The following is a 22,674-nucleotide window of genomic DNA, read 5'->3' as shown; positions in this document are numbered from 1 at the left end:
GGCGTGTAACGGAGACGCGTGCGCAGGCAGCATGGAGCCAGGCGTCTTTATTGTCCCCGTCCGGCGGCCATCAGACGTTGTTGGGGTTGTAGCACAGCATGTTGAGCTTGATGTTCTCGTCCCAGTGACGCAGCAGCAGGAACAAGTGCCTGGCCGCCCCTTTGAGGCAGCCCACGTCCACCCCCTCGGGCAGCCGCTGCGCCTGCAGCCACGCGTCTGCCTTGGCCGCCACCAGCTCCCACTCCTCGAAGAAGCCGGCGCAGCGATGCTCCAGCCAGGCCAGGGCCACCGCCGTGGCCCAGCTGGCACTCTCCAGGTCCTCCAGCCCCGCATCCCGCCAGCTCGCGCTGGCCTCGGAGGGGGCGGACGACTGGGGGCCGGTGTCAGACTCGGAGCCGTGCCCGCTGTCGGCCTGCGCCCAGACGGCCACGCTGGGCAGCTCGGAGCAGGTGCTGCGGGATGGGGGCGAGCTGGGCTGGGGGGTGGCGGTGGGCTCCTCGCCCTCCCCGCCGCCGGGCCCTGATGCCTCTGGGGTGCTCCTGGCCCCCGGGGACGCGGGGCTGAGGCTGGCGCGGTGGGAGGCGTAGGGGGAGGCGCGGCGCAGGCGCTCCAGGGGGATCTGCACCACTTCGGAGAAGCTCTCGGAGAGCTGGAACGGCCCCTGGGCTTGCTGCAGCTGCACCTGCGTTGGGGGTGGGCCAGGCAGGGACGCAGACCCGCCGTGGCCCCCAGCACTCAGTGGTGGGGCTGCAGGAGTGTCCCTGGGGCACAGAGGCTGCCCAATGCACCCCCCCACCAAAGCCAGCAAAGCCCCCCAGGGCCGTTCAAGGGCTGAGCAGGCACCCGGGGAGGGGTTCACATCCTCAGCTGGGCGCTGGTGCCGCTGGGCATCGCCTGAGCGGCTTGGCTGGGACCCGGCAGGGTGGGTGGCTGCTGGCCCCCCCGGGTGGGTCGGGCGGGGGTCCTTACCAGCGGGAGGTAGTCGTGGCTGGCGTGGTTGCTGGAGCGCTCGCTTTCCGGGCTGAGGCACTGTGGGCGCAGGACCAGGCTGGGCCCCCTGCGCCGGCTCAGGCTAAACCTGTGGGGCAAATGGGGGAGCTAATGGTGGCAGGGGGACACAGTTCCCCACGGGCAGAATCACAGAATGGTCGGGGTTGGAAGGGACCTCTGTGGGTCACCCAGTCCAACCCCCCTGCCCAAGCAGGGTCACCCAGAGCAGGCTGCACAGGACGTTGTCCAGGCGGGGCTTGAATATCTCCAGAGAAGGAGACTCCACAACCTCCCTGGGCAGCTGGACCCCAGCCTGCTGCAGGGAAGGGGCTGGAGCACCAACCCCACCCCACATGCCGCAGGAGCTGGCAGGGGACGTTGTACCTGCTGTGCCCAAGAAGTGGCACTGTGCCCCTCTCACCTGCAACGTGCTATTTTTTGACCCCCTGCATCCCCCCACTGCCCCGCAGCCTCACCTGGAGCCAGCGATGCTCTCCGTGGATTTCTGGGAGCCCATGGAGGTGGTGGAGGGGCTGGTTGGAGGCCCTGCAAGGGCATTGGGGGGTCCATGATGCACCCAGAAGTGCGTCCCGCTCCCTGGCACTGGCGAGGGAGGCTCAGCCCAGTGCCCCGGGCAGGCGTGGGTGCTGCAGAGGCTCCGGCTCTCAGCTGCCAGCAGCAGGGTGCTGGGGGCAGCCCCCCACCCCCGCCATCCACCCCTTGGCCCCCTGGACGCACTGTTGGAGCCGTTCTGCTTCTCCCAGCCGTAGGTAGCGGAGGAGACGCTGGCTGGAGACCCGGGGGTCTCATCTCGCTCTGCAAAAGAGCAAAGCGCTGAGTACCCCTGCGACTCACAACCCAGAGCTGCTGCCAGGTGCTGCTACACTGCCCCCCATGTTCCCCCCCACCGTGTGGGGCAGGGGCCGATGCCTCTTCCCGGGCACCCACAGCGCTCCAGCCGGGGCTAACCAGGAGCTGAGGGTCCCCAGGGACCCCGGTGCTCAGGCAGGTCCCTGGGGATCATGAGCTGGCGTAAGGGCCTGGATGGGTACCTGCAGCGACGGGGGGCTCATCCTGCTCCTCTGCGTGCTGCTGCTGGCCTGGACCCCCTGAGACGCTCCTGTGGTGCCAGCTCACTGCTGCGGCGGCTCGTGGCCGGCTGGCCGAGCCTGCTGCATGGACGGTGCCACCTCAACCCGCCATCCCCTGGATGCCCCCTCCCCGGCACGCCGGGCCCCCCGGCCGTACCTGTGCCCCACACCTCGGGGGCTGCGGGCAGGGCCGCCTGCGTGGCCACGTCCACAGGCACCAGGCGGGTGTAGAGGGAAGGCACGTTGCAGGCTTTGCTGGTTTGCACGGCTTTCAGGCGAAATCGGCGGGCGAAACCTGTGCGGAGCGAGGCGGTTAGGGACAGGGGGACGCTGGGGCTGTGTCGGGATGGCGGGGGGACACACACCGGCACCCACCCTGCTCCAGCTTGGCTTCCCGCTGCGCTGCATTCTCGTTGTCCTGGATGACGGAGCGTGCTGCCAAGCGGTGCAGTGGCTTGTCCCAGGCCTTGGCTGCCCACCGCGGGGAGTCCTCCCTGCCCGGCCCCTCCGGGGGCTGCAGCAGTGGCTCCAGCGATGCTGTCACTTCCCAGGACACCGGCTTGCCGGCTCGGAGCGCGTGGATCACTACCTGGCAGCGCAGGGGCAAGCTGGCATCGCCCGGGCTGGGGTCCCCCGGCTCGGGTGCCAGCGAGGCACTGAACAGGTAGGAAGGCTCCACCAGCATGTCCCAGTCCAGGTGGGTGGGCGAGAGGAGGTTATCTGGGCAACAGCAAGATGTGGGCTTAGCAATCTGGGGACACCCGGCTCCGTCCCCACCTCCCTTGTCCCCCCGGAGCCAGCACTCACTCGATTCCACCGCGCTCGGCTGCGGCCGCCGTGCCCGGGGTCCCAGCTCATCCAGCCGCCCCTCCAGGGACTGGTTCCTCTTCTGCGACACCTTCTCCAGCGCCCGGCACAGCCGGAGGGTGTCCAGCTCCCCGTGCGGCGAGGAAAAGCTGCGGCTGGCCAGGGCGGCATGTGCCAGCGCCTTCTTCCGCCGCGCCAGCTCCTCCGTGCTCAGAGCCACCGTCACCTGCGGCACGGGGTGGCTGACGGCGAGCTCGGCAAAGGCACCGGCACGGAGCCCAGGCTGCGCCAAGCTGTGATGGGGCACCTGTGGTGGCCCTGGCTGGCTGCTGGCTGACACCCAGCCCTGCGCTCGGCAGGCTGGCACCCGGCAGCCTCCCAGGCGACGGGCGATGCTCGCCAGGCTCCTCACACGTGTGGGAAGCGCCGACGCCGAGGCAGGAGGAGGTGGCAGAGATTTTTGTGTGTGCGGGGGGGGCTTAGCTCGGCTGCTCAGGCTCGATGACCCCAGAGCAGGATGCTGACCCCAGCACAAAGCGATGTCCCCGCACTGAGGTGCTTCACCTGCAAGCTAGGGTAGGGCAGTGGCACCCGTGCTGCCTCTCACCCCAGCGGCAGGGAGCCCGGGGAGATCATTTACGCTGCAGGGCAATCACTTACGCTTGACATTTCGGCAGCAAAGGCCACCAGCTGTGCCGTGGCGCGGAGAGCGGGTTACCTAACCCGTGCCACCGGGAAGGCGCATGTCCTGGAGCTGGGTGACAGCTGGCCTCACCCAGCCTCGGGGACATCGTCAGCAGCGGACCCACCCCTCCCCAGCCCAGCGACCTGGCTGGGTTTGAAATCCAGGTATGAAGCCGCAGGGACGTGGCCCGTTGCTGGCCGAGGGCTGAAGGAGCCAGGCAGGAGCTCAGCCAGCCCAACCCCTCCTCTCCAGCTTGGCACGTTCCTCGCCTGATGCTGACCCAGCTATTTCCACTTGATCGCTGCAGCACCAACAAAGATCTGAGCTGGCCAGGGGGGCTGCTGGCCACCCAGCTGCCCACCGGCTGGAGGAGTGGGGAACCAACTACTTGGTCCCCAGCTGTCCCGTTCCGGTTGGGCAAAACCACCGGAGGAGCATCCTCACAGCACCCATGGGTGATCCTTGTTTAAAATCCAGGCTGCAACACTCTGGTTTCCACCCCAGCAGCCACAAGTCCGGGCACAACGGGGCAGCGAGACCCCAGCTAAGCCAGGAGCAACCCCCCCACGCGTGAGCTCTTGCACCCCGCCGGCATCCTTACCTTGGTGCTAGGCGGGGCGGAGGGCAGCGGGGCAGATTTGGTGGAGGACTCGCAGAGGGACAGGCTCTTCTGGCCCTGCTGGGAGGTGGTATCGGTGCCGGGGGCTGACGAGCTGCCCTCGGGGGCCACGTCACGGGAGCCGGTGGACTCGCTGCTGATGGAGCTGCGGGAGAGCAGCCCCCGGCTGGGGTCGGTGCTGACGGAGCAGTGCGTCAGGACGTACTGCTCCTGGATGTAGGAGGGCTGGTAAATCCGCTTCCAGATGTCCGCCCCTGAAACGGGATCCGCACCTGCCCAGCGAGCACAGACCCCGTCAGCCTAAGGCTCCCGTGCCACCCCCTCGCCCCAGCCCCGGCCCCACTCACTCCGCTCCGACGCCTCCGTGCCCCCGGCAGAGAGCTCCAGGGAGGCGTCCCCTGATCCAGGGCTGCTCCGGGGCGGCTGGCGGCTCTCCCCAGGACTGGGCACCTCCTCCTGGGATGGGAAGGCCGAGCCCCGGGAGCCTCGGCGAGCCCCTTCCCAGCCCTGGCAGAGAGCGGGCACCGCCGTCAGCCCCCTGGCACGGGGAGAAGCCGGCGGCACCGGGATCGTGCCATCCTCCCCGTGCCAGAGCGGTGCCAGCCGTACCGGCGGGCGCCTGTCGCGGAAGCGGGCGATGCTGTAGAGGACACAGTAGCTGACGAGGCGGTCACCGGGGTAGAGGGCTGGGAGCTCGGTGGGCGAGAGCAGAGCCTCCATGCTGTCGGGGACGTACCAGTCGATGGTGATGTCGCTGATGGCCGGCTCCATCGCCTTCTTCAGGGACTTGATCAGCTGGGGCAGGGAGAGGAGCCTGTGTCAGACACCACGGAGGGCCCTGTGCCCCCCGTGCCCCCCGGTCCCCGCCCGGGCATTACCTTGGGCTGCAGCCTCTCAGCCGGGCTCAGGAACTCGGCGCGGCCCCGGCTCACCTTGGCCATGCCCTTCAGCAGCCGCCGGCACGCCCGTGGGCCCATGCCGAAGCTGAAGCACCTGCGGGAGGGAGCCTGGCGATGAAAAGCCACGGCGAGCCGTGCAGCAGGGACAGGCAGGGGTGTTCGACAGGCAGCGATGCCGCCCGGGCTGCAAGCCAGGTTGGGGCACGTCGGGAGGGCTCAGCCGGTGGCACTGGGGGCTGTGATGGGTGAAGGACACCCTTGGGGCGAGATTTGGGGCTGCAGAAGGAGAAGTCGGAGGGGATACGGAGAGCACGGTGACCCCGCAGCGGTGCCGTACCTGATGGTGCTGGCCTGCCTGCGCAGCAGCCGGAGAGTCCTGCCCGCGCTGCCCGCCGCCGCGCCGGTGAAGAGGAAGAGCTGGCGGGGGTAGCCGTGGTGGAGGGGCTGCGCCAGCGCCCAGCCCAGGGCCGCCAGCAGGCTGGTGCCGCCGGTGTCTGCTCGCAGCCCGCCGAGGTGCTCGCAGGCACGCCGCAGTGTCTCCTGCCCGCACGGACAGCCGAACTTGCAGCGGACCCCCGGACCCCGCGCTGGGAGCCGGGAGGGGGCACGGGGAGGGGGGGTGTGAGGGGCTCTGCCCCGCGGCACTCACGTTGCTGCAGAGGCGGCTGGATGGGAAGAGCGGCTTCACGTTGGTGCCGAAGCCGGCGATGTTGAGCAGCGTCCCCGATGGGAGGCTCCGCAGGGCCACCAGCATGGCTTCCTGGGGTGACAGCAGGGACCGGGGAGGGCTGCTAAGGGCTGGCCACCCCGGGAGCATCCCCGGTCCCGCAGCCGTGCCTCACCTTGACCTTGTCGAGGTCGGGAGCATGCATGGTGCCACTGCAGTCGACGAGGAAGAGGACCTCACGGGTGACGCTCTGCAGGTCCCCAGGGACGCCCTCGATTGCCGGGCAGAAGTTCAGCATCAGCACAGGGTTGGGGAAGATGTCTTTGTGGAAACGCTTCTGCACAAAAGCCACCTGCGGGCCGGGTGGGACGAGCCTTTCTCGTACCCACCCCACCCCGCCGGCCCGCGCCGAGGTCTTCCTCACCCCCCTCCCACCGCCTCCCACCTTCCTCCTCCTCCCCGCCAGGCTGGCGGTGGCCATGCCCCATCACCTGTCTCTCGCCGCTGCCATCCTTCCTGGCAATCCGCGCGTAATCCCGGCGGCTCCGGACGTGGGCCTCATACTCGGGGTACGTCATGGTGCCATCCTCCATCACCAGGTGAGGGTGGTGGGGCTCTGGGGAGTACAGGGGGGGGTTTGGAGCTGCCCCGTGCCGCGCAGGGCCGAGCGATGCTCCGGACCCTTTTGGGGTGATGCCCCATCTCCCCCAAACCCGCCAAGGGTCCCAGTCCCCCTCACCGCATGGGTAGAGGATGATCTCCAGGTCCCTGTCGTAGCGGTGGGGCTCGGCCAGCGTGACACGGGTGGTGGTGGCAGAGCTGGCCCAGGGGTCAGCGTCGGCTCGCAGGGCATGGGACGGGCTCTCCAGCCCTGCGGGGAGGAGGCGGTGGCGGGGCAGCCCCTTGTGCCCCCCCCCCAGGCCCTGTCTCAGCCCCCCACCTGCTGGGCTCTGCACCTGCGCCGGACCCAGCACCACAGCGGTGGCTGCTCCCTGCCAGCTCTAATGGGATTAACTGGGCTGGCAGCCCCACCGCCCTGCATCCCCACCTCACCCGTCCTCTCCCTCGTCCATCGCTTCTTCCCGCGGAAGGAGGTTGCTGACCTGGAGCTGCCCCAAGCCATGAGCGGGGAGACCGTGGGGGTCCCAGCCCCAGGGGTCGGATGGGGAAAGGGCTTCTTTGCGGATAGGGAGCACAAGAGAACGCCCAGAGAACGGGGGGCTGCACGGAGGGACTGAGGGGACGCCATCCCAGGGGACATCACCCATGTTTTGGGAGGTTTTGCCCAACCAACCAATGCCACCCGAGCCGCCCCCCTACCTGCCAGCAAGCAGGGGGCCTTCACCAGCAGCTCGAAGGCAAACTCGTAAGCGAAAGGGTTGCAGGGCTGTCCCCGAAAGATGTCCACACTCTCCACAGGCGCTGCGGGGGACGGCTGGTTCCGGGCACCCGGCCCCCCGAAACAGCTGGTGGGGCTGCAAGGGGAGAGGGGGTGATGGCTCCAGCCCCCCTCCCCGCTCGCCCGACTTCAGCATCCCCCCCCCGGGATGGCGGAGACTGAGGAAGCCGTGAAAATCACCATAGGGCCAACCTGTCGTCACACAAGCTTGCCGGCTCGCTCTCGGGTGCGGCGGGGACGCGGGGCATGAGGACGGAGGGGAGCAGGAGGCGCAGGGCCCCGTCCGGCAGTGTGGCCAGCTCCTGCGCCGTGCTCAGCGTGACAGCCAGGCTCTCCGCCGGGCACAGCGTGCCCGTCACGATGACGAAGGTGGAGCGCTCCGCGTCTTCGTCCAGGACGAGGTGGCCTGGGCAGGGGAGGGATGGTAGGGGGTCAGCGGGGCGTGTGAGGTGGTGGTGGGGTTTAATTGCACTAGTTAATTAGGGCGATGTAACAAGGGCCATGCAAAGGGATGGGATAGGTGGAAGGAGGGGAAAGCGGAGGCTGAGATCTCCAGCCCCAGAGATCCCCAAGGCACCAGGGTAGCCTGGCAGGGGCTCTCAGCCCCTCGTATCCCCCCACGCTTCCTCCCTGCTCGTTCTGAGCCTCCCAGCTGGGAGGACCCAGCGGGATCACCCGTGCCATGGCACTCACCACCGGTGCAGAGGCGTGGCTGGCCGGCGCTGGGGCCGCACTGGAGACAGCAGTCCTGCGCCCGGTGCCGGTCCTGGACCTGGAATGTCACCCGCTGGCTGCCCGCCGCCGCCTCGAAGCCGGCCACCACCTCCGACTCCTCTAGCGGGTAGATGAAGATGCCTGTGGGTGGGAGAGACCCTCAAGGCAGGTCCCAGCACGGACATGGCCGTGGCACGGCGTAGCCCATGGCGGCACGGCTAAGAGCCTGTTGCAGGGCAATTCAGATGCACGAGAGTGGAGCAACACGCGGGAAGGACCCAGAGCCTCAGTAGCTGGGAGGATGAAATCCCTCTCTTCCTCAGCAATGGGAGTGTTTCTGCTCAGCCTCACTCTTCTCCTGCCCACAGGGCGATGCTAGGTGTTGGTGGTGCCCTCACCACCGCCAGCCCCCGCTCCCCACACTGAGCGAGGTCTGGGACGCAGGCGGGCTGGAGACAGGATGCTCTCCAGCACGGGTGCTTTTTGGGGTCCCTGCCAGCCCCGGTATCTCGCCCTTACCTTCCACGGGCTCCTCATGGGGGTTGGTGTACACGAGGTGAGCGGTGATGCTCAGGGAGTACCCGTTGGCACAAGTCTTCACCCTGGAGCTCTTCAGGGGCAGAGCATCCCAGGAGGAGAGGGCGTAGAGGCCCGGCATGGTCCCTCGGCGGGCGGCTGCAAGCAGAGGGGACGCAGGCACTGGGTTCTTGGGGACGGGGTCTGCCGGGAAGGGGCTCATGCACGCAAGCTGCTTCCATCTGCCCAGCCTGCAAGGGGGGGGGCAGGTCCCCAGCCTCCCCATCCCGGGAACACTTCTCTGCAGCATCCACAAAATGCAGGGACCTGGACCCAGGTCTCTGCTCAGATCCCAGCCCACCTGCAAACTGGGTCGGGAGCCACAGGAGCCCACAAAGAGCTCTTCCACACCACAGGGAAATCACCCTGGCTGCTGGGCAGTGAAACGACTTCTCCTGTGGGCAGCAAAAGTCACAGGCACGACCCAAGCCCTGGCAGACAAGCAGGGGCTCCTAGACACGATGGATAACGTGCCACACGCAGCCCATCTCTCAGCCACCCCACAGCATCTCGGTGGCTCCAGAGCCTCCCCGGACCACCTCCTGCACTGCCTGGGAGAGGAGCATCTGCTGCTCCCATCTCCATCCACCCAGAGGTTACCAGGGCAATTTGTTTAAAAAAAAAAAAAAAAGGCGAGAAGCCCACGGTGTAACTAGGCCAAAACAGCGAGCAGTGTTTGCTGGGGGTTTAATAACTAACAACAAGGTCAGTGCGGCACTGAAGAGCGGCACAGAGGGGAAGGCACTGCACGGGGGGAGCCCAGCTCGGGGGATGATGCTCTCTGCCTCCGGGCAAGTATCTCTCTGCCCGGAGATGGACGTGCCTGGCATCCCACCCTTCGGCAGCGGCTGCGGGAAGAGGGGCGGCTGGGGATGCCTTCTAGCCAGGGCACCAATCCACTCCGCACCTCTCTTCCCCTCGGGAAGACCACCTGGGAGCAGCATCCCAAATGATCGCCTGGAGTCACAGCGTCTCTCTAACATCACCCCATCCCAACGCCATCAAACACGCCCCAGACAAGGACAAGGCCAGGTGACAAGAGAACCATCTGGTCCCCCGTCTCCGGTGGCCTTCGTCCCGGGAACGGCTCGTACGAGCAGCGGTAATGGGAGGCTCAGGGTGCCCTCGGCACGCGGTCACAGGGTGCCTCTCCCAGAGCACCCCTGAAAGCCGAGCAGGGCTACATCCGCGGAGGCAGCGCCAGGACCAACCTCCCCAGGCTGGCACGAGGCAGGGAACCCCCCGAGAAGCGCAGAAGTGCATTAGCAACGTGGCTGCATCCCAGGAAAAGTCCATTATCCCAGAGGGGAGCTGTTTATCTGCTCGATTGGCGTGGCAGGGTTATGCTGGCAGCTCCTGGCCACCCAACCCACCGCCCACCATCCCCCATCCTCCTCCCTGTGTGCAGGACGCTGCTCGCGCTGTGAGCCCCCCACACCACTCTCCCAGCACACGAGGCAGCGCAGGGTCCCTGCACAGCCCGGTTTTCCTCCACACCAGCTGTGCCACCGCCGGGAACATCAGCAGCCGGGTCCTGCCCTGACCACAGTGCCCAGCCAGGCTCCGGGGACCGGGACTCCCCCTGCCCAGCCACAACCGAGCCGTTAACGATGGATTTCACCCCAAAGCCCTTCCATTTGTTCCCAAGGCACCCGGCTTAATGCTCAGCAACGCGCCTGCTATTTGCCGTGCCGCCCGCTGGCCGGGGCACTGCCAGCTTGTTTACCAGGAACTTACTGGAGAAGCCGTCCCGGCTGCTTTTTATCACTTCTCTTTACATTTACCCTCGCAGAGTAAACAGGCCCCATCTGGCCCCGCCGCGCTTCGTGCTGGCTGCTCTAAGCCCCGTGGTAATGAATAAAACCAGACCTGATGGTCCTCGCCCCGGCCTCTTCATCCTCTTCCCCTGGGGCGGCAAATTGTCCCCAGGTGCCAGCGTGGCATCACCAACAGGTCCCCAGCCCCCTCCCCACCCCCAGCATGGATGCCACCGCCTTCGCAGCTCCCTCCTCTTCCTCCCTTCCCACCTGCTGCCTGCAGGAGCTGGTTCAACCAGCAGCATCCCCAATACGGAGGGGGCCACAGCAGGAGCAGGGCTGGGAGCCGCTTGCCGTGCCAGCGGCAAAAGGCCCTCGGTGCAGGCAAGAAGGAGCTGTCTCTTCTCTAGGTCAGAATAACTTCACATTTCTCTTCTCGCCCGTGGGCAGGCTGAGCTTTCTGGGGAGGCTGCCGCAGCGAGCCAGGTGCCTGAGCCCAGCGGAGCCTCCTTAGCTGCCTGCGAAGTTGTCAGAGTTTCACCTGCTGCAGTGACAGCCGCCCGCGCCGGGGTTCGGTGTGGACCCCGCGAAGGGTCAGACCAGCCCCGGCACAGGCAAACCCAGCGGAAATTTCCACTGGTGACAGATGCACAGGCTGGTGCAAGAGAAGGATGGAAACAGAGGAGCCCAAGCCTCCGCGGCAGAGCTGTGCTGTCTCTCCTGCTGCCCCTGTCCCACCCTGCTCCCCTCGCTGCGGGACATCCCCGCGTCGCTCCGCTGGGACGGGGCACGAGGGCAGGAGAGCAAGATCCGTCCCAGCTGCTGGAGCAGGGAGGAAGCCTTGGAGGGAGGAGGTGAGGGGCTTCGCAGAGAGCCCCAGGAGGGGGAGTGGAGGGGAAAGGGGTTTCCACGGCAGCTGCAGGCGAAGGGGACGGGGCGAGGGGCTGTCCCCGGCCCGAGCCTCCAGCCTGCGGTACTGTCCCCCGGCCGGCACCACTGCTGCATCTGCTGGGAAGTCGAAACAGCGAGCAGACTCCGCTGCACACACGCGTGCATGCATGCACACGCGCCCCGGCACATGCATCGCACCCAGGACCCCCGCATCCAGGACCTGTGCTGCTGCTCCCGCCTCCCCACAGCTGCCAAAACCCCTGGAAAACCCCAGCCCCGTGCCAGGGAACAGGAGATATTTACCCTCGATGCACCCTAACACAGGCACCCCCCAAAAAAAATGCCCCAGCCCCACGGATTTCCCCCAGCACAGGCATGTCCCGGTGGGGCAGCCCCGTGGAAGGGTCCCACTGCTTCTCCAGCCACGGGACACTTGTGGCGTGGGCCAGGGACCGGTTGTGGACACCCTGGGATATGTTCCCAGCAGTCATCAAAGCCAGCCCTGTCAGGTCCGTGCCCGATGGCGATTTCAGCACTTTTGTGGCCCTGCTGCCTCATCTCCCACCTCTCCCCGCTCCCGCAGTCCAGGCCTGCCCAGCAGTGGGTCTGCGACCCAGGAGCACCCAGAAATTGCAGGACCCCCTCAGGGTCCCGCGGTCGCAGACTCCCCCCCACCCTGGACCTTACCTGGGGGAGGAGGAGGATGAGGATGACACAGGGGCTGCAGGCTTGGCTCAGCACCCGCTGGGTCCCTGCCCTCCGCAGAGCCCTCTGCCCTGGGGTGGGTTTCGCTGCCCCTCTGGCTGCGGGGCTGCGGTACCCGGCAGGATGAGCAGCCTCTCCCTGCTGCAGGCTCCCTCTCTGGCACCGGCTCCTTCACCGCCCTCGCTCCATCCCTCGCTCCCTGTGCCAGCATCAGAGCTGCTCCAAGCCCAGCCTCGTTAAAGAGACACACTCCCTGGTGCCGCCGCCCCGGGGAGGGCTGGGGGATGCTCTCACCGGTGGCACCGGGGCTCTCAGGGGACCGCCAGCACCCCCGAGGGTGACAGGCGCTGGCCAAGAGCAGAGCCCACTGCTGTGGGTGGCTCTGCACTCACAGCGTGGTGATGTCTGGCCAAACTTGGGTGCCGGTGAGACCCCAGGGTGACGCACAAACACAGGGTTTGGCTGCCTGGGACATGTAGCTGCCCCCTGTGTCCCCCCCCCAAACAAAGCACGGGGCAAAACGCAAACCCCCACCAGCCGGCTGAACTCTTGGGTACAAATACCGTGGGCCACGTGTGTCACAACCAGCTTTGCTGGGAAAGGTCTCAGCTGCCCTGAGACCACCAGAAGAGGACTGGGCACAGGCAGATGCCGAGCATCCACCCCAAACCCAGGTGCCCTGGGGTCTCATGGGGGCCGTCCTCACCAGTTTCCGTCTGCTGCAGTGAAATCCCAGCGCCCAAGAGCAGGGAAGAGGGGGGATCTGGGGAGAGCCCAGGCTCTGGGTGACAAGTGTGACATCAAGCCCCCTTGGGGAGGGTGCAGACGGTCAGGAAATCCCAGCAAAGCCAGGACATGCCTGCTGGCAGGGAGATCGCCCACCGTGGTGCACACCGGGAATCCCTCAGCCGCTGCTGCCTGCATTCCCAAGCGGGACTGAAGAAAACCATCAGCTTTGGGGCTAGCCTCTGCCCGGCCTCTCCCAGGCAGCTCCCTCGCCGAGCTACGGACAGGGCTGTGCTGCTGCAGCTCTTTTTATAGAGCACGCAGAGGGGAGCCCCCCCCCCCCCATGCACCGCAAAGCCCCGCGTCACAGCCACGCTGAGCCTGGGGCCAGCCCAGCCGCACCGGCACAAAGCAGGGCAGGGAGAGCTGGCCGTGCTGGGGAGCGAGCAGTCCCCGGGTCCTCAGCAGGGGATTCTGGGGTGGCCCCAGAGCGAGGGGGCCTGGCAGAGCAGCATCTCCCCACCCCATCTCACCTCTAAGCTGACCTACGCATGGCTTTGGCTCGTCGGTGCGGGTTTCACGGGTGACGGCAGGAGCAAAGGAGGACAATCTCGGTGGAAGACGCCCTTCGCTGCATGCGGTAGCACGGGGCACGCTCCCCCCTCCCAGCCCCTCACCCTGCGCTTCAGCCAACACAATTATCTGGCAGAGAGGCACTCTGCGCGTCCCTGGGGTGCTTCCAAGAGCATGCTGAGCCATTCCCTCCCCCCTGTGCGAGGTGCCCCACGGCACGCCGCTTCCCCTCCTTGTGCTGCATGGGGAGAGCTGAAGCGTGCAGCTGCCCTCGTTCCCTGTCACTTACGGCCGCAGGAGAAGGACGCTAACCCATCTATCACCCCACACACAACGGACGCCAGCTCTGCGCGCTGCTGGAGGCACGGCGCCGCAGCACGTCCGCCCAGCCTGCGGCTCGCACGGGGCTCCTGCTCCCATCGTCACGGCCAGCACCGCGGTTGCTCCAGCCTGAGAATAAAAAACAAACCCACAAGCTTTGAGTTTTCCCTGAGATGCTGTTTCTAGGCCAAGCTGAGGCGAAGAGAAGCGTCCGGATGTGAGCGCTGGGCCGGTGCCGCCAGCTGGGGCGATGGGGCTTGGCTAGCCCCTGGGGACAGCCGCTGCCTGCGGCCCCGGCGTTACGGCAGGTGAACAGCCACTGCGGCCGCAGCGCCGGGGACGCAGCCGGGTCTCCCTGAGCCCACTGGCGACGCGCGGCAGCCCTGGTGAGACGCAGATGTGCTCCGTCCCGCTCCGTACAAGCGATCGCACCGGCGTCAAACGGGCATGTGTGTCCCTGCTCCGCACCGTCACAGCCGCGCTACAGCAGCTCGTCACGGCCACAGACCGACCCGCAGAGAGCTCGGCGTCGCTTTTCATAGAATCAGAGAATGGCTTGGGCTGGAAGGGACCTTAAAGATCATCCGGTTCCAACCCCCCTGCCATGAGCAGGGACATCTCCACCAGATCACGGTGCTCAGAGCTCCATCCAACCTGGCCTTGGACACTGCCAGGGAGGGGGCAGCCACAGCTTCTCTGGGCAACCTGTGCCAATGACTCACTACCCTCATGGTGAAGAATTTCTTCCTAATACCTAATCTAAATCTGCCCTGTTTTAGCTTAGAGTCTTTCCCCCTTGTCCTATCACTACACACCCTTGTGAAAAGCCCCTCTCCATCCTTCCTGCAGGCCCCTTCAGATACTGGAAGGCTGCTCTAAGGTCACCCTGGAGCCTGCTCTTCTCCAGACCGGGGAGCGTCATGCCCGCAGAGATGGGGGCAGCTGGCGGGGACATCGGGGACCCCAAGGTGGGGGGAGCGGGGAAGGCCGTCGGCCCCCGCTCGCCCTGCCCGGGCTGGAAACCCTCCCGGGGTGCCGCTGCGGGGGGCTGCGGGGGTCTCCTCGCCCGGGAAATCGCCGGGGCCCGCGCAGCCGGTGGGGCCTCGCCCACAAGGCCGCTGGAAGCAGAACTCGGCGAGTTTCGGATCCCGGCGCTCCCCGCCCCGCGCCGCCGGTGGGGCCCTCGCTGAGGCGCCGGGGGAGAAACCACCCCGAATCCGGGGGGGGGCACGGAGGGAGCAGAATCCTGCCCGCGGGGTGGTGCGGGGGGGCGATGCGGGACCGAAGCAGAGGGGAAGCGGAGGGGCCAGGTCCCCGGCGGACGCGGATGGCCGAGCGGCTGCTTCCCTCTAGCGGGGAGCAGCGGGGGGGGGGGGGCCCGCCCCCCCGTCCCCCCCCGCCGGCACGTGGTGCGGGCGGGGCGAGCTTCCGGAGCGGCGGCGGCGCGGTGAGAGCGGGCGGGTCCCGCGGGCCGGGACACGCGTGGGGAGCCCCGGGGGGGTCCCCGGGCACCGCTCTCCCCCTCCCCGGTGGGGTGGCCACCCCGCTGTCCCCGCCGCCCCGTCTGCTGAGCCGGCGGGGCCCCCACGCGGGGCTGGGTTTCGGGGCAGGGGGGGGGGGGATGGCGTGGGGACAGAGCCGCGCGGGCGGGGGACCCCGGGGGACAGCGGGGCAGGGGCGTCGGGGAGAGGGACGTCGGTGTTTCGAGGACGCGCGCTCAGCTTTATCCCGTCCCCGCAGCACCAGGCCCTGGGAGACGTGGCGATGGGGAGGCCCAGGAAGGAGCCCGCCGGCACCGCGTCCCCTCGGCCGGCCACGGCCGCCTCCAAAACGGCCCCCGCCGCACCGCCGCCGTCCGCCTCGGCCACCCGCGCCAAGGCCGCGGCTGCGGGGAACCGATCCAGGAGCACTCCGGCTGCCGGGGCCAGCCAGGGGCGGGGGGCAAAGCCGGATTCCGCCCAGCCACGGCCCGCAGCATCCCGCGGAGCCCGAAGAGATGCCGGGGACCAGCACAGAGTGTCCACCGAGACTTGTTCCAGGACCCAGAAGAAGCCATCAGATGCCAAAGGAGCCGCTGGTCCAGCCAGACCTGACCCACGTCCACAGAAGAAGCAGCCCGGGGCTGACCCGAGCGGGGTGTGGGGCCAGTTCCTCCCCCCCCTGGAGCCCCAGGACATCCCACAGGTGGAGAAGGAGACCCGGGGCCAGCGGAGCAACCCCAAGTGGTACGAGTGGCGGGAAAACCGCATCACCGCCTCCGTGGCCCCCAGGATCGCCAACAGCAAGTTCGCCAACGGCAAGACGGATGAGGTGCCCCAGTCCTACCTGAAAGCGGTGGTGAGCTCCAGCCCTGGGGTGCAGACGCCGGCCATGTCCTGGGGGGTCCGCAATGAGAAGGCGGCCGTGCAGGCCTACGAGCAGCTGAAGTCGCAGGCGGTGGGCAAGCCGGTGCAGGTGGAGGACTGCGGCCTCTTCATTCACCGGGACAAGAAGTGGATCGCCGCCAGCCCGGACGGAGTCATCAAGGAGGCGGCCACAGGGAAGGCCCTGGGGCTGCTGGAGGTGAAGTGTCCCTACAAGCACAGGAACAGGACGGTGCGCGAGGCCTGCAAGGACAAGGACTTCTGCCTGGAGGTGGATGGGGATTCCTACGCCCTGAAGAAGGATCATGCCTACTTCACCCAGGTCCAGTGCCAGCTGGCGGCCGCCGGCTTCCAGCAGGCCGACTTCGTGGTCCACACCACCAAGGAGACGGCCGTGGTCCCCGTGGAGTTCGACGCCGAGTTCTGGGGGCAGACGGTGCCCAAGCTGGAGAAGTTCTACATGGAGGCTGTGATTCCCCACCTGGAGGAGAAGGCACGTGGCTCTGTCTGGGCCAAGGAGGAGTAGACCCCCCACCCCGCCTTGCTCGCCTGGATGCTCGCTTGGCCGCACAAACCCAGCTTTGGCCCCTAGCGCAGAAATTATGTCCGGTTTCGCTGCTGTTCTTGGACCATTCACTGCCTCTGCCCCAGTGCCACTGCCTCGGGACTGAAATGTTGCACCAGTAGGACCGTGCTTTGGTAGGGGTCCCCACAAACAGGGCCTTCTTCCTGGCCCTTCCCAGCCCAGCCAGCTCAGCCCCTAGTGCCTTCTTGTCCTGTCCCCCGTTTGACCCGACATCTCTGCCCGAGGGACGCTGGCACGCCTCTGGATCTGCAGGGGAAGCCAGTGATGTCTCTGTGCTGGAATGACAGACTGACTTTGTGGAGAAAACTGGATCCTCTGGCACCTCAACTGCTGTCAGGACTGAATTGTAACTCCTCTCCGTCGTGGAGACAGAGCCAGGGAAAGCTGGTCAGAGCCCAAGAGCAAAACACAGCTTTTTGAGCTAAATGGTGATGTGCCTTAAGCCTCAGCGAGGGCGCGTGGACACCCTTCCTCCCCGAGCCATCGGGCCTGCAGCTTCTTTGGAGTGACCCGTGATGCTCATGACCAGCTGGCTGCAGCCTCGGGAAGATGGTACCTGGTGAGGAGGCTGTCCCCCAGCCCGAGGACCTTCCTGTGGAGCATCCCCGTGCGCCACACCAGCGCGGGGAGGTGGTCGTTGTTCTATTAAATACAAGATACACTGGCTTGCTTGTTCCCTGTTGTTTGTTCAGCTCGGTGTTTACCTGGGGGGGGGGGGAGCAGGGCTGAGTGGGATCCCCACACCGGGTCCCCTCCCAGCCGCAGCAGAAGGGGAGCACTTGGGTCCCAGAGGGATGTGAGACCCAAGGCCACCGAACCATGCCAAAGCCACCACCGTTATGGCAAAAGTACTTTATTATATACATAAGACTCCAGCCACACTCCACAGGGCAAGGACCAGAATTTGCTATTTTACATATCAATACAAAGTAACTATAAAAACATAAAGCACTTTTGGGGCCCAGGCTTTCCACAGGAGGAGAGAGGCACAGGGACGAGCCTGGGGGCTGCTGAGCGACAGGGGCTGCCCCCCACCCTCCCCCAGCTGTGGTCCCACAGTAACCAGATGTGCAAGTAGGAAAGAACCCAGTTAAGAAATGTAGTCGTCGGGGCTGTCCCACTCCCCGCTGTGGGCAGCGGCGTGCTGGGGGCCGAGCTGAGCGTCACCAGGACAGGATCGGGGTCTGCGTCCCCCGGGAAAGTGCAGAAGGCACGTGGGGCCAGGCTCTTTGGAGGGGCTGTGAGGAGTAGGTGGGATCCAACAGTTGGTGCACGCGGGGCCCCGGGAGATCACACACACATACACACACTCCGTGCACAGGGGACACGGAGGGGTAAAAGCCTTCCACTGCCAAACTTAACCAGGGGCCTGGAGAGGGCACAACCTGTGTCTCCGGAGCAGCAGTTGCATAGCAGAAGGGGCTCAGGGCCCACTCGTGACAAGTCATTAGGTTTCACTCTACAAGTGCAGGAAAAAACCCCAAGCTGTGTGATGGAGGGAGTGCTGGGAAGCAAGGGCCTCCCAGCTCCGTCCGAGCTCAGGTCTCAACACCCAGCTGGTGCGGAAGCAGATGCTCCACCAGACAGCCCCGCAGACAGACGGCCATAGGGTACAAGCTTCAGTTGGTTTTAACTGGAAGTGAAAATGTGGAAAGCTAACTGGAGCACTCCCCTGCTCCCCTTCTGAAGGGCTCCCAGCCCTGCCACAGCCAGCTCTGAGGGTAACCTCAGTCTCCAGGCCAGAAACCTCGCTCCCCTTCACACAGGAGACCTCAGTGCAACTGGAGAACGTGAACCAAGGAGGGCTGCTCGGCAAGCACAGCCTTTGTAATCACCTGCTACAGGATGCCTCTGCTGCTCCTGACCCAACGGGGCCGCAGGCACAGCAAACCAAACCAGGAGCACCACGGGCCAGGGGAAGGACTTCACCTGCGCAGCCTACAAGGCCGAGGAGCCAGGGATGGACAGCTCCACTGATGCCCCCCTGAGATGCAGAGCCCCAGCCCGCTTCGGGCATGAGGAGGACCGATGTCCCTTCCCCCCACCCCGGAGGGCAGCATGCTGCGTGGATGGAGCTCACCTCGGCTGCACCTGCTTGCTGGAGGAGAACCTGGGTCACCGAGGCTTTGCCATCGCAGCCCACCCGCAGGTCTGAGGCAAGGAAAGGAAAACGGTGAGGAAAAAGGAGGAAGGGGAGTCACATCTTGGGATAAGTGTTAAGCTTCCACCACACCACAGAAAAACTACTAGGACTAGGTTCTCCTCGGCCGCCCCGGGGGAAAGGCACTGAGCCAGCTTTGTGCGAGGATAGAGGTGTTTCCGAGCGACCTAGTGTGCAGCCAGACCACCCTCCTCTCCCCCCCACACCTCTGGGGTAACCGAGCTCCGTGGCCAACGCCATGCCCAGGGAGGACACGTGTGGCAGCTTCCAGGAGCCAGAAGTGCAAGGGGGACAGCCCAGCCCCTCCCCTGCTGTTACTGTGCATTGATTGTCTAGCCAAACCGGGCTACAGCCTTCGGTTCAGGACGGGGACCCCCGGCCTCCCTGCTCTGGAGGAGCCTCAGTCACAGAAGCGCTTGCGGGGCACCGTCCGAGCTCGGTTCGAGCGGCGAATCTCCTGCTTGGCGTCGCGGCATCGCTGGCAGATGAAAACCTCAGGCACGTTGGATTTGCGGATCTTGGCACAGGAGAGGTGGATCCAGGTAGCGCATTCGCTGCATTCGATCATGGGCCGCCCTGCGAAGGGCTTCAGGCAGAAGCAGGTGATCAGATCCCAGGCGTCGTCGTCTGGTCAGGGGAAGAGGCACCAGTCAGAAACCATCTTAACTAGCTGCAGGTCCGGCTGTGGCCAGACCAGCCAGTTCCACTTGTGCTAAATGGGACAGCCCCCCTACTCACCTTCTGCTTTGGTGTTGGGAGCTGCTGCAAATTCTGTTGCTAAAGTTGCAAAAGGCGGGGGGGGGGCAGAAAGGAGGAAAAAAAATAAAGAAAACAAAAGAAGAAAAAAAAAAAAGAGAAAAAAAAAAAAGACCGATGAACAAGGCAACTTGACAGCCCACTTCAGACACGCGCCAAGTCTGTACCGCTCACTCTGCGGAACAGAGCTTCCACAGGGCAGGCCAGCTCCCTGCCCTCTGCTCTTCGGTCCTCCCAGGTCCCCAAGGTACCCCCGTCGCTGGGAGAGGCTTGGGCTGTCGACAAGCCCTCCCTGCAGCCAGCACGGGGGACTCCAGCGAGGGAGGGCCAATATTCGGCACTGGCCGCAGCATAGCAGGGCCCTCCACCCTCCCTCGCACACTCACCTCGGCTTGCATCTTCCCCTTCGCTTTGGTCCAAGGTACTACAAGAACTGGGGCTTTTCCTCCCTCCAGAGCAGGGGTCGTGCTCCTTCAGCTGAGGATCATCTCCTGCCGGCTTCTCGGTCCCCTGTGCTCCACGCGTCCAGTCCTTCTCCTCCTTCATCAGCTCCTCCAGGAGGGAGTTGGGCTGGGGGTCCCCAGCCGGGTTGAGGGAAGGCTCCAAGAGCTCCTCTTTCACGGGTGGCACCTGTCCCTCCAGCGCAGCCAGCTCCTTCGCTCCGTCCTGCTCTGCCCCAGAGCCCTTTCCCATGCTCAGCGGCACCCTCTTCTCCACCTCCTGCTCCAAAACGAGTTTCTTCGCTGCCGGTTTCTTCCGTTTGGTTTGCTGGGGCCGGACATCATAGAAGCTGGTGGGGAAGGCAGGGCAGCTCACCAGCAGGCTGCCGTCCTCGGCCCCCTGCGCCACGGCGTTCCTGCTCCTGCCGTCGTCCGTCAGGACCTGGCAGTCAGAGGAGTGGGACGAGGCCCAGCTATCGCTGTCCTGAGTGCTCCCTGTGCTGTTCTGGGGGCTCATGCTGCCTCCGTGGGTCCAGGGCTGGTTCTGCAAGAGGGGGAGACGCAGGACTAGCAGGGGAGACCGCAGCGCAGGCGTTCCGAGTAAGGAGGAAGGGGCTGGGGATGGAGAACGCTGCTCTAGGAGAAGAACTGGGAGCTGGGTCTGCGACCAGTCTTCTCACAGAGGAACACCCCGCAAGCCCGCTTACCTCTTCAGGGTAGGGGATGTAGCCTGCGTAGGCCAACACAAAGGTGCAGAACTGGTTGAAGTCCTCCACGGTCCTCTGTCGTTTCTGCAACGGCTGCAACAAACACCAAGCGTTGATTAAACTCCTCGGGTACCCCCAACCTGAGCCGACCGTCGCAACCGACCCTGGCAGGCAGCCCCAGACTGCCAGGCAATTCTACCAGCAGATAATATTTAGGTCACCCGAACACCCATCCATCCAGCCACCCATCCTCCCCGTAACCCATCTGGCTCGACAGATGCAGCCCTTCCCTTCCCAGCCCAGATTGCAGGGAGGGGGGGACACCCAGCGACGACACGCTGGGACACCCGGAAAGCACAGCAGCTGCCCGGCACAGCCTGAGTCAGAGGCTCGGGAGCCCCGGGGACCTCTGCCTGCCCCCCCCCCCCCCCCCGCCAGCTGACTCAGGGCTGGGGCTGGGAGCGTGACCGGAGATTTGGGCTTCCCCGGCTCAGCCGGAAGAGCCCGGCGCCGCTTGGGACCAAGTCCAGGGGACAGAGCGCCAGGGACCCGCGGACCCGGGTGCGGGGGGGGGATGGGAATCCCATGGTCCCGGGTGCGGGACCACCGCGGGTGGGGGGGGAATGTGAACCCCACAGCCGCGGGTGCGGGACCACGGGGGGGGAGGGGGATGGGAACCCCACAGCCCCGGGTGCGGGACCGCTGCAGGGGGGAACCCCACGACCGCGGGACCACGGGGGGGATGTGAACCCCACGGCGCCGGGTGCGGGAGACGGGAACCCCACGGCGCCGGGTGCGGGACCGCCGGGGGGGGTGGGGGAGGGTGGTTGGGAACCCCACGGCGCCGGGTGCGGGACGGCCGGGGGGGGAAACCCCACGGCCGCGGGACCGCCGGGAGGGGAGGCCAGGCAATCCCACGGCCGCGGGACCGCTGGGGGTGTCCAGGAGCCCGCGGCAGAGCCAGCCCCCGCCGGCACCCCCCGAGCGGAGGGAGCAGAACCCCGGCGCCCCGGGGAACGGGGGGGTCCCCTGGGGCCGGGCTGCCCAGCTCCCCCCGTGGGCAGGCGGCCGCGGCCCTCGGGGGAGGGGAAGGCGGGGGAGGGGAAGGCGGCCCCCCCCCCCCGCCGCCGCCCGTCCCCGCGCCGGGCACCTGATGGCTCCCAAGATGGCGCCGCACTCCCGGACCTGCCCCGACCGGCCGCCTGGGGGGGGGGGGGGGGGGGGCGACCCCACCCCCGCACACGGCCCCCCCCTGCACGAGCAGCATCCGCCCCGGCACCGCAACGGGACCCCATTCCCCCCCCCAGGAACCGGCGCACAGCAGCCCCCCCATTCACGCACCCCAGCACCCCCGCAGCCCCCAGCCGAGGGCCCGCCGCCGCCCACCCCCCCCCGGACCCACCGCGGCACCATCCATCCCCCCCCCCCCCCCGCGCGCACAGCCGCCCCCCGGGGGCTCCTCGCACGCGCACGCACACAGCCCCCCCCCCCCCCCCCCCCCGGGCACGTACACACAGCCCCCCACAACCCCCCCCTCCACACACACACAGACACACACGACCCCCCTCCCCCCCCCGCTCACCTCCTCGGGCGCCGGGGACCCGGGGCTGGGCACGGGGCTGCTGGGCACGGGGCTGCTCCCCGCCGAGCGCGGCCCGCCGCGGGGGAGCGCTCCCGCGGGGGGGGGCATGGGGCCGGCCCCGCGCCCCTCGCCCGCCGCCCGCCCGCCGCCGCCGCTCATGCCGCCCGCCGGGACCGCCCTGCCCTGCCCGGCCCTGCCCGCCGCCGGTGCCCGCCGCCGCTCGGAGCGAGGCTGGAGCGCCGCCCCGGCCGCAGGGGCGGGGCCACCTGGTGGCGGGGAAGGCGGGGGCGGGGCCTGGCCCCGGTTTTGGGGGGGGGGGGAGGCGGCTGTACCGGCGCGGAGGGGGCGAGGGCAGGGCCGGGCTCCGCACCGGCGGCACCGCTCCGCCTTCTGCTCCGCGCAGCCCTGGGCACCGGGAGAACGCCCGTGTTACCGGGCGCTGGCACCGCCCCCGCGTCCCCACGGCAACCCCACCCCCCCCCCCCCCCGCGTTCTGCTCCCTCCTCCCGCCCGCCCCCAGCCCCGGTGCCTCGCAGCTCCCAAACCACAACCGGATCCGTGGCCCCCGGACGCCCCCCCACGCAACCCATCCCTGTGCCGGCCCCCAACCCCACCCCACAGAGCTCCCCCCGCCTCCCGCTCAGGGCAGCACGACCCCC

General features: G+C 67.1%; 3 protein-coding genes across 6 annotated transcripts; 1 reads left to right on the top strand and 2 right to left on the bottom strand.

Annotated features, from left to right (window-relative positions):
- Positions 1-61: 61 nt before the first annotated feature.
- Positions 62-11,941, bottom strand: VWA5B2 (von Willebrand factor A domain containing 5B2). 4 transcript variants are annotated; one of them, XM_075417358.1, is made up of 22 exons: positions 11,783-11,941; positions 8,391-8,546; positions 7,851-8,012; positions 7,338-7,563; positions 7,079-7,233; positions 6,498-6,629; positions 6,250-6,374; positions 5,934-6,110; positions 5,741-5,851; positions 5,429-5,631; positions 5,071-5,185; positions 4,802-4,987; positions 4,540-4,699; positions 4,175-4,464; positions 2,889-3,114; positions 2,457-2,801; positions 2,239-2,376; positions 2,043-2,162; positions 1,729-1,806; positions 1,467-1,536; positions 970-1,078; positions 62-682 (listed from the first exon to the last, which is right to left on the bottom strand). In XM_075417358.1, exons 2-22 carry the CDS (start codon positions 8,527-8,529, stop codon positions 71-73), a joined length of 3,879 nt encoding a protein of 1,292 aa, XP_075273473.1. In that variant the 5' UTR covers positions 8,530-8,546; positions 11,783-11,941; the 3' UTR covers positions 62-70. The 4 variants fall into 4 exon arrangements, with proteins under 4 accessions (XP_075273473.1, XP_075273474.1, XP_075273475.1 ...); XM_075417359.1 differs by having other exon boundaries at positions 2,043-2,159; XM_075417360.1 differs by having other exon boundaries at positions 7,350-7,563.
- A 2,752-nt stretch (positions 11,942-14,693) lies between these two features.
- On the top strand, positions 14,694-17,033 carry PRR18 (proline rich 18). The gene is made up of 2 exons (XM_075417882.1): positions 14,694-14,867; positions 15,161-17,033. The coding sequence occupies exons 1-2, from the start codon at positions 14,694-14,696 to the stop codon at positions 16,307-16,309; spliced, it is 1,323 nt and encodes a 440-aa protein (XP_075273997.1). The 3' UTR covers positions 16,310-17,033.
- Positions 17,034-17,206: 173 nt separating this feature from the next.
- On the bottom strand, positions 17,207-22,605 carry LOC104326475 (PHD finger protein 13-like). The gene is made up of 7 exons (XM_075417881.1): positions 22,561-22,605; positions 22,348-22,420; positions 22,016-22,281; positions 20,434-20,526; positions 19,673-20,270; positions 19,269-19,307; positions 17,207-19,157 (listed from the first exon to the last, which is right to left on the bottom strand). Exons 1-7 carry the CDS (start codon positions 22,603-22,605, stop codon positions 18,931-18,933), a joined length of 1,341 nt encoding a protein of 446 aa, XP_075273996.1. The 3' UTR covers positions 17,207-18,930.
- Positions 22,606-22,674: the final 69 nt, after the last annotated feature.

The sequence above is a fragment of the Opisthocomus hoazin genome, chromosome 4 (assembly GCF_030867145.1).
Source record: "Opisthocomus hoazin isolate bOpiHoa1 chromosome 4, bOpiHoa1.hap1, whole genome shotgun sequence".
NCBI classification, from domain to species: domain Eukaryota; kingdom Metazoa; phylum Chordata; class Aves; order Opisthocomiformes; family Opisthocomidae; genus Opisthocomus; species Opisthocomus hoazin.
This window is presented reverse-complemented; position numbering and strand designations above follow the sequence as displayed.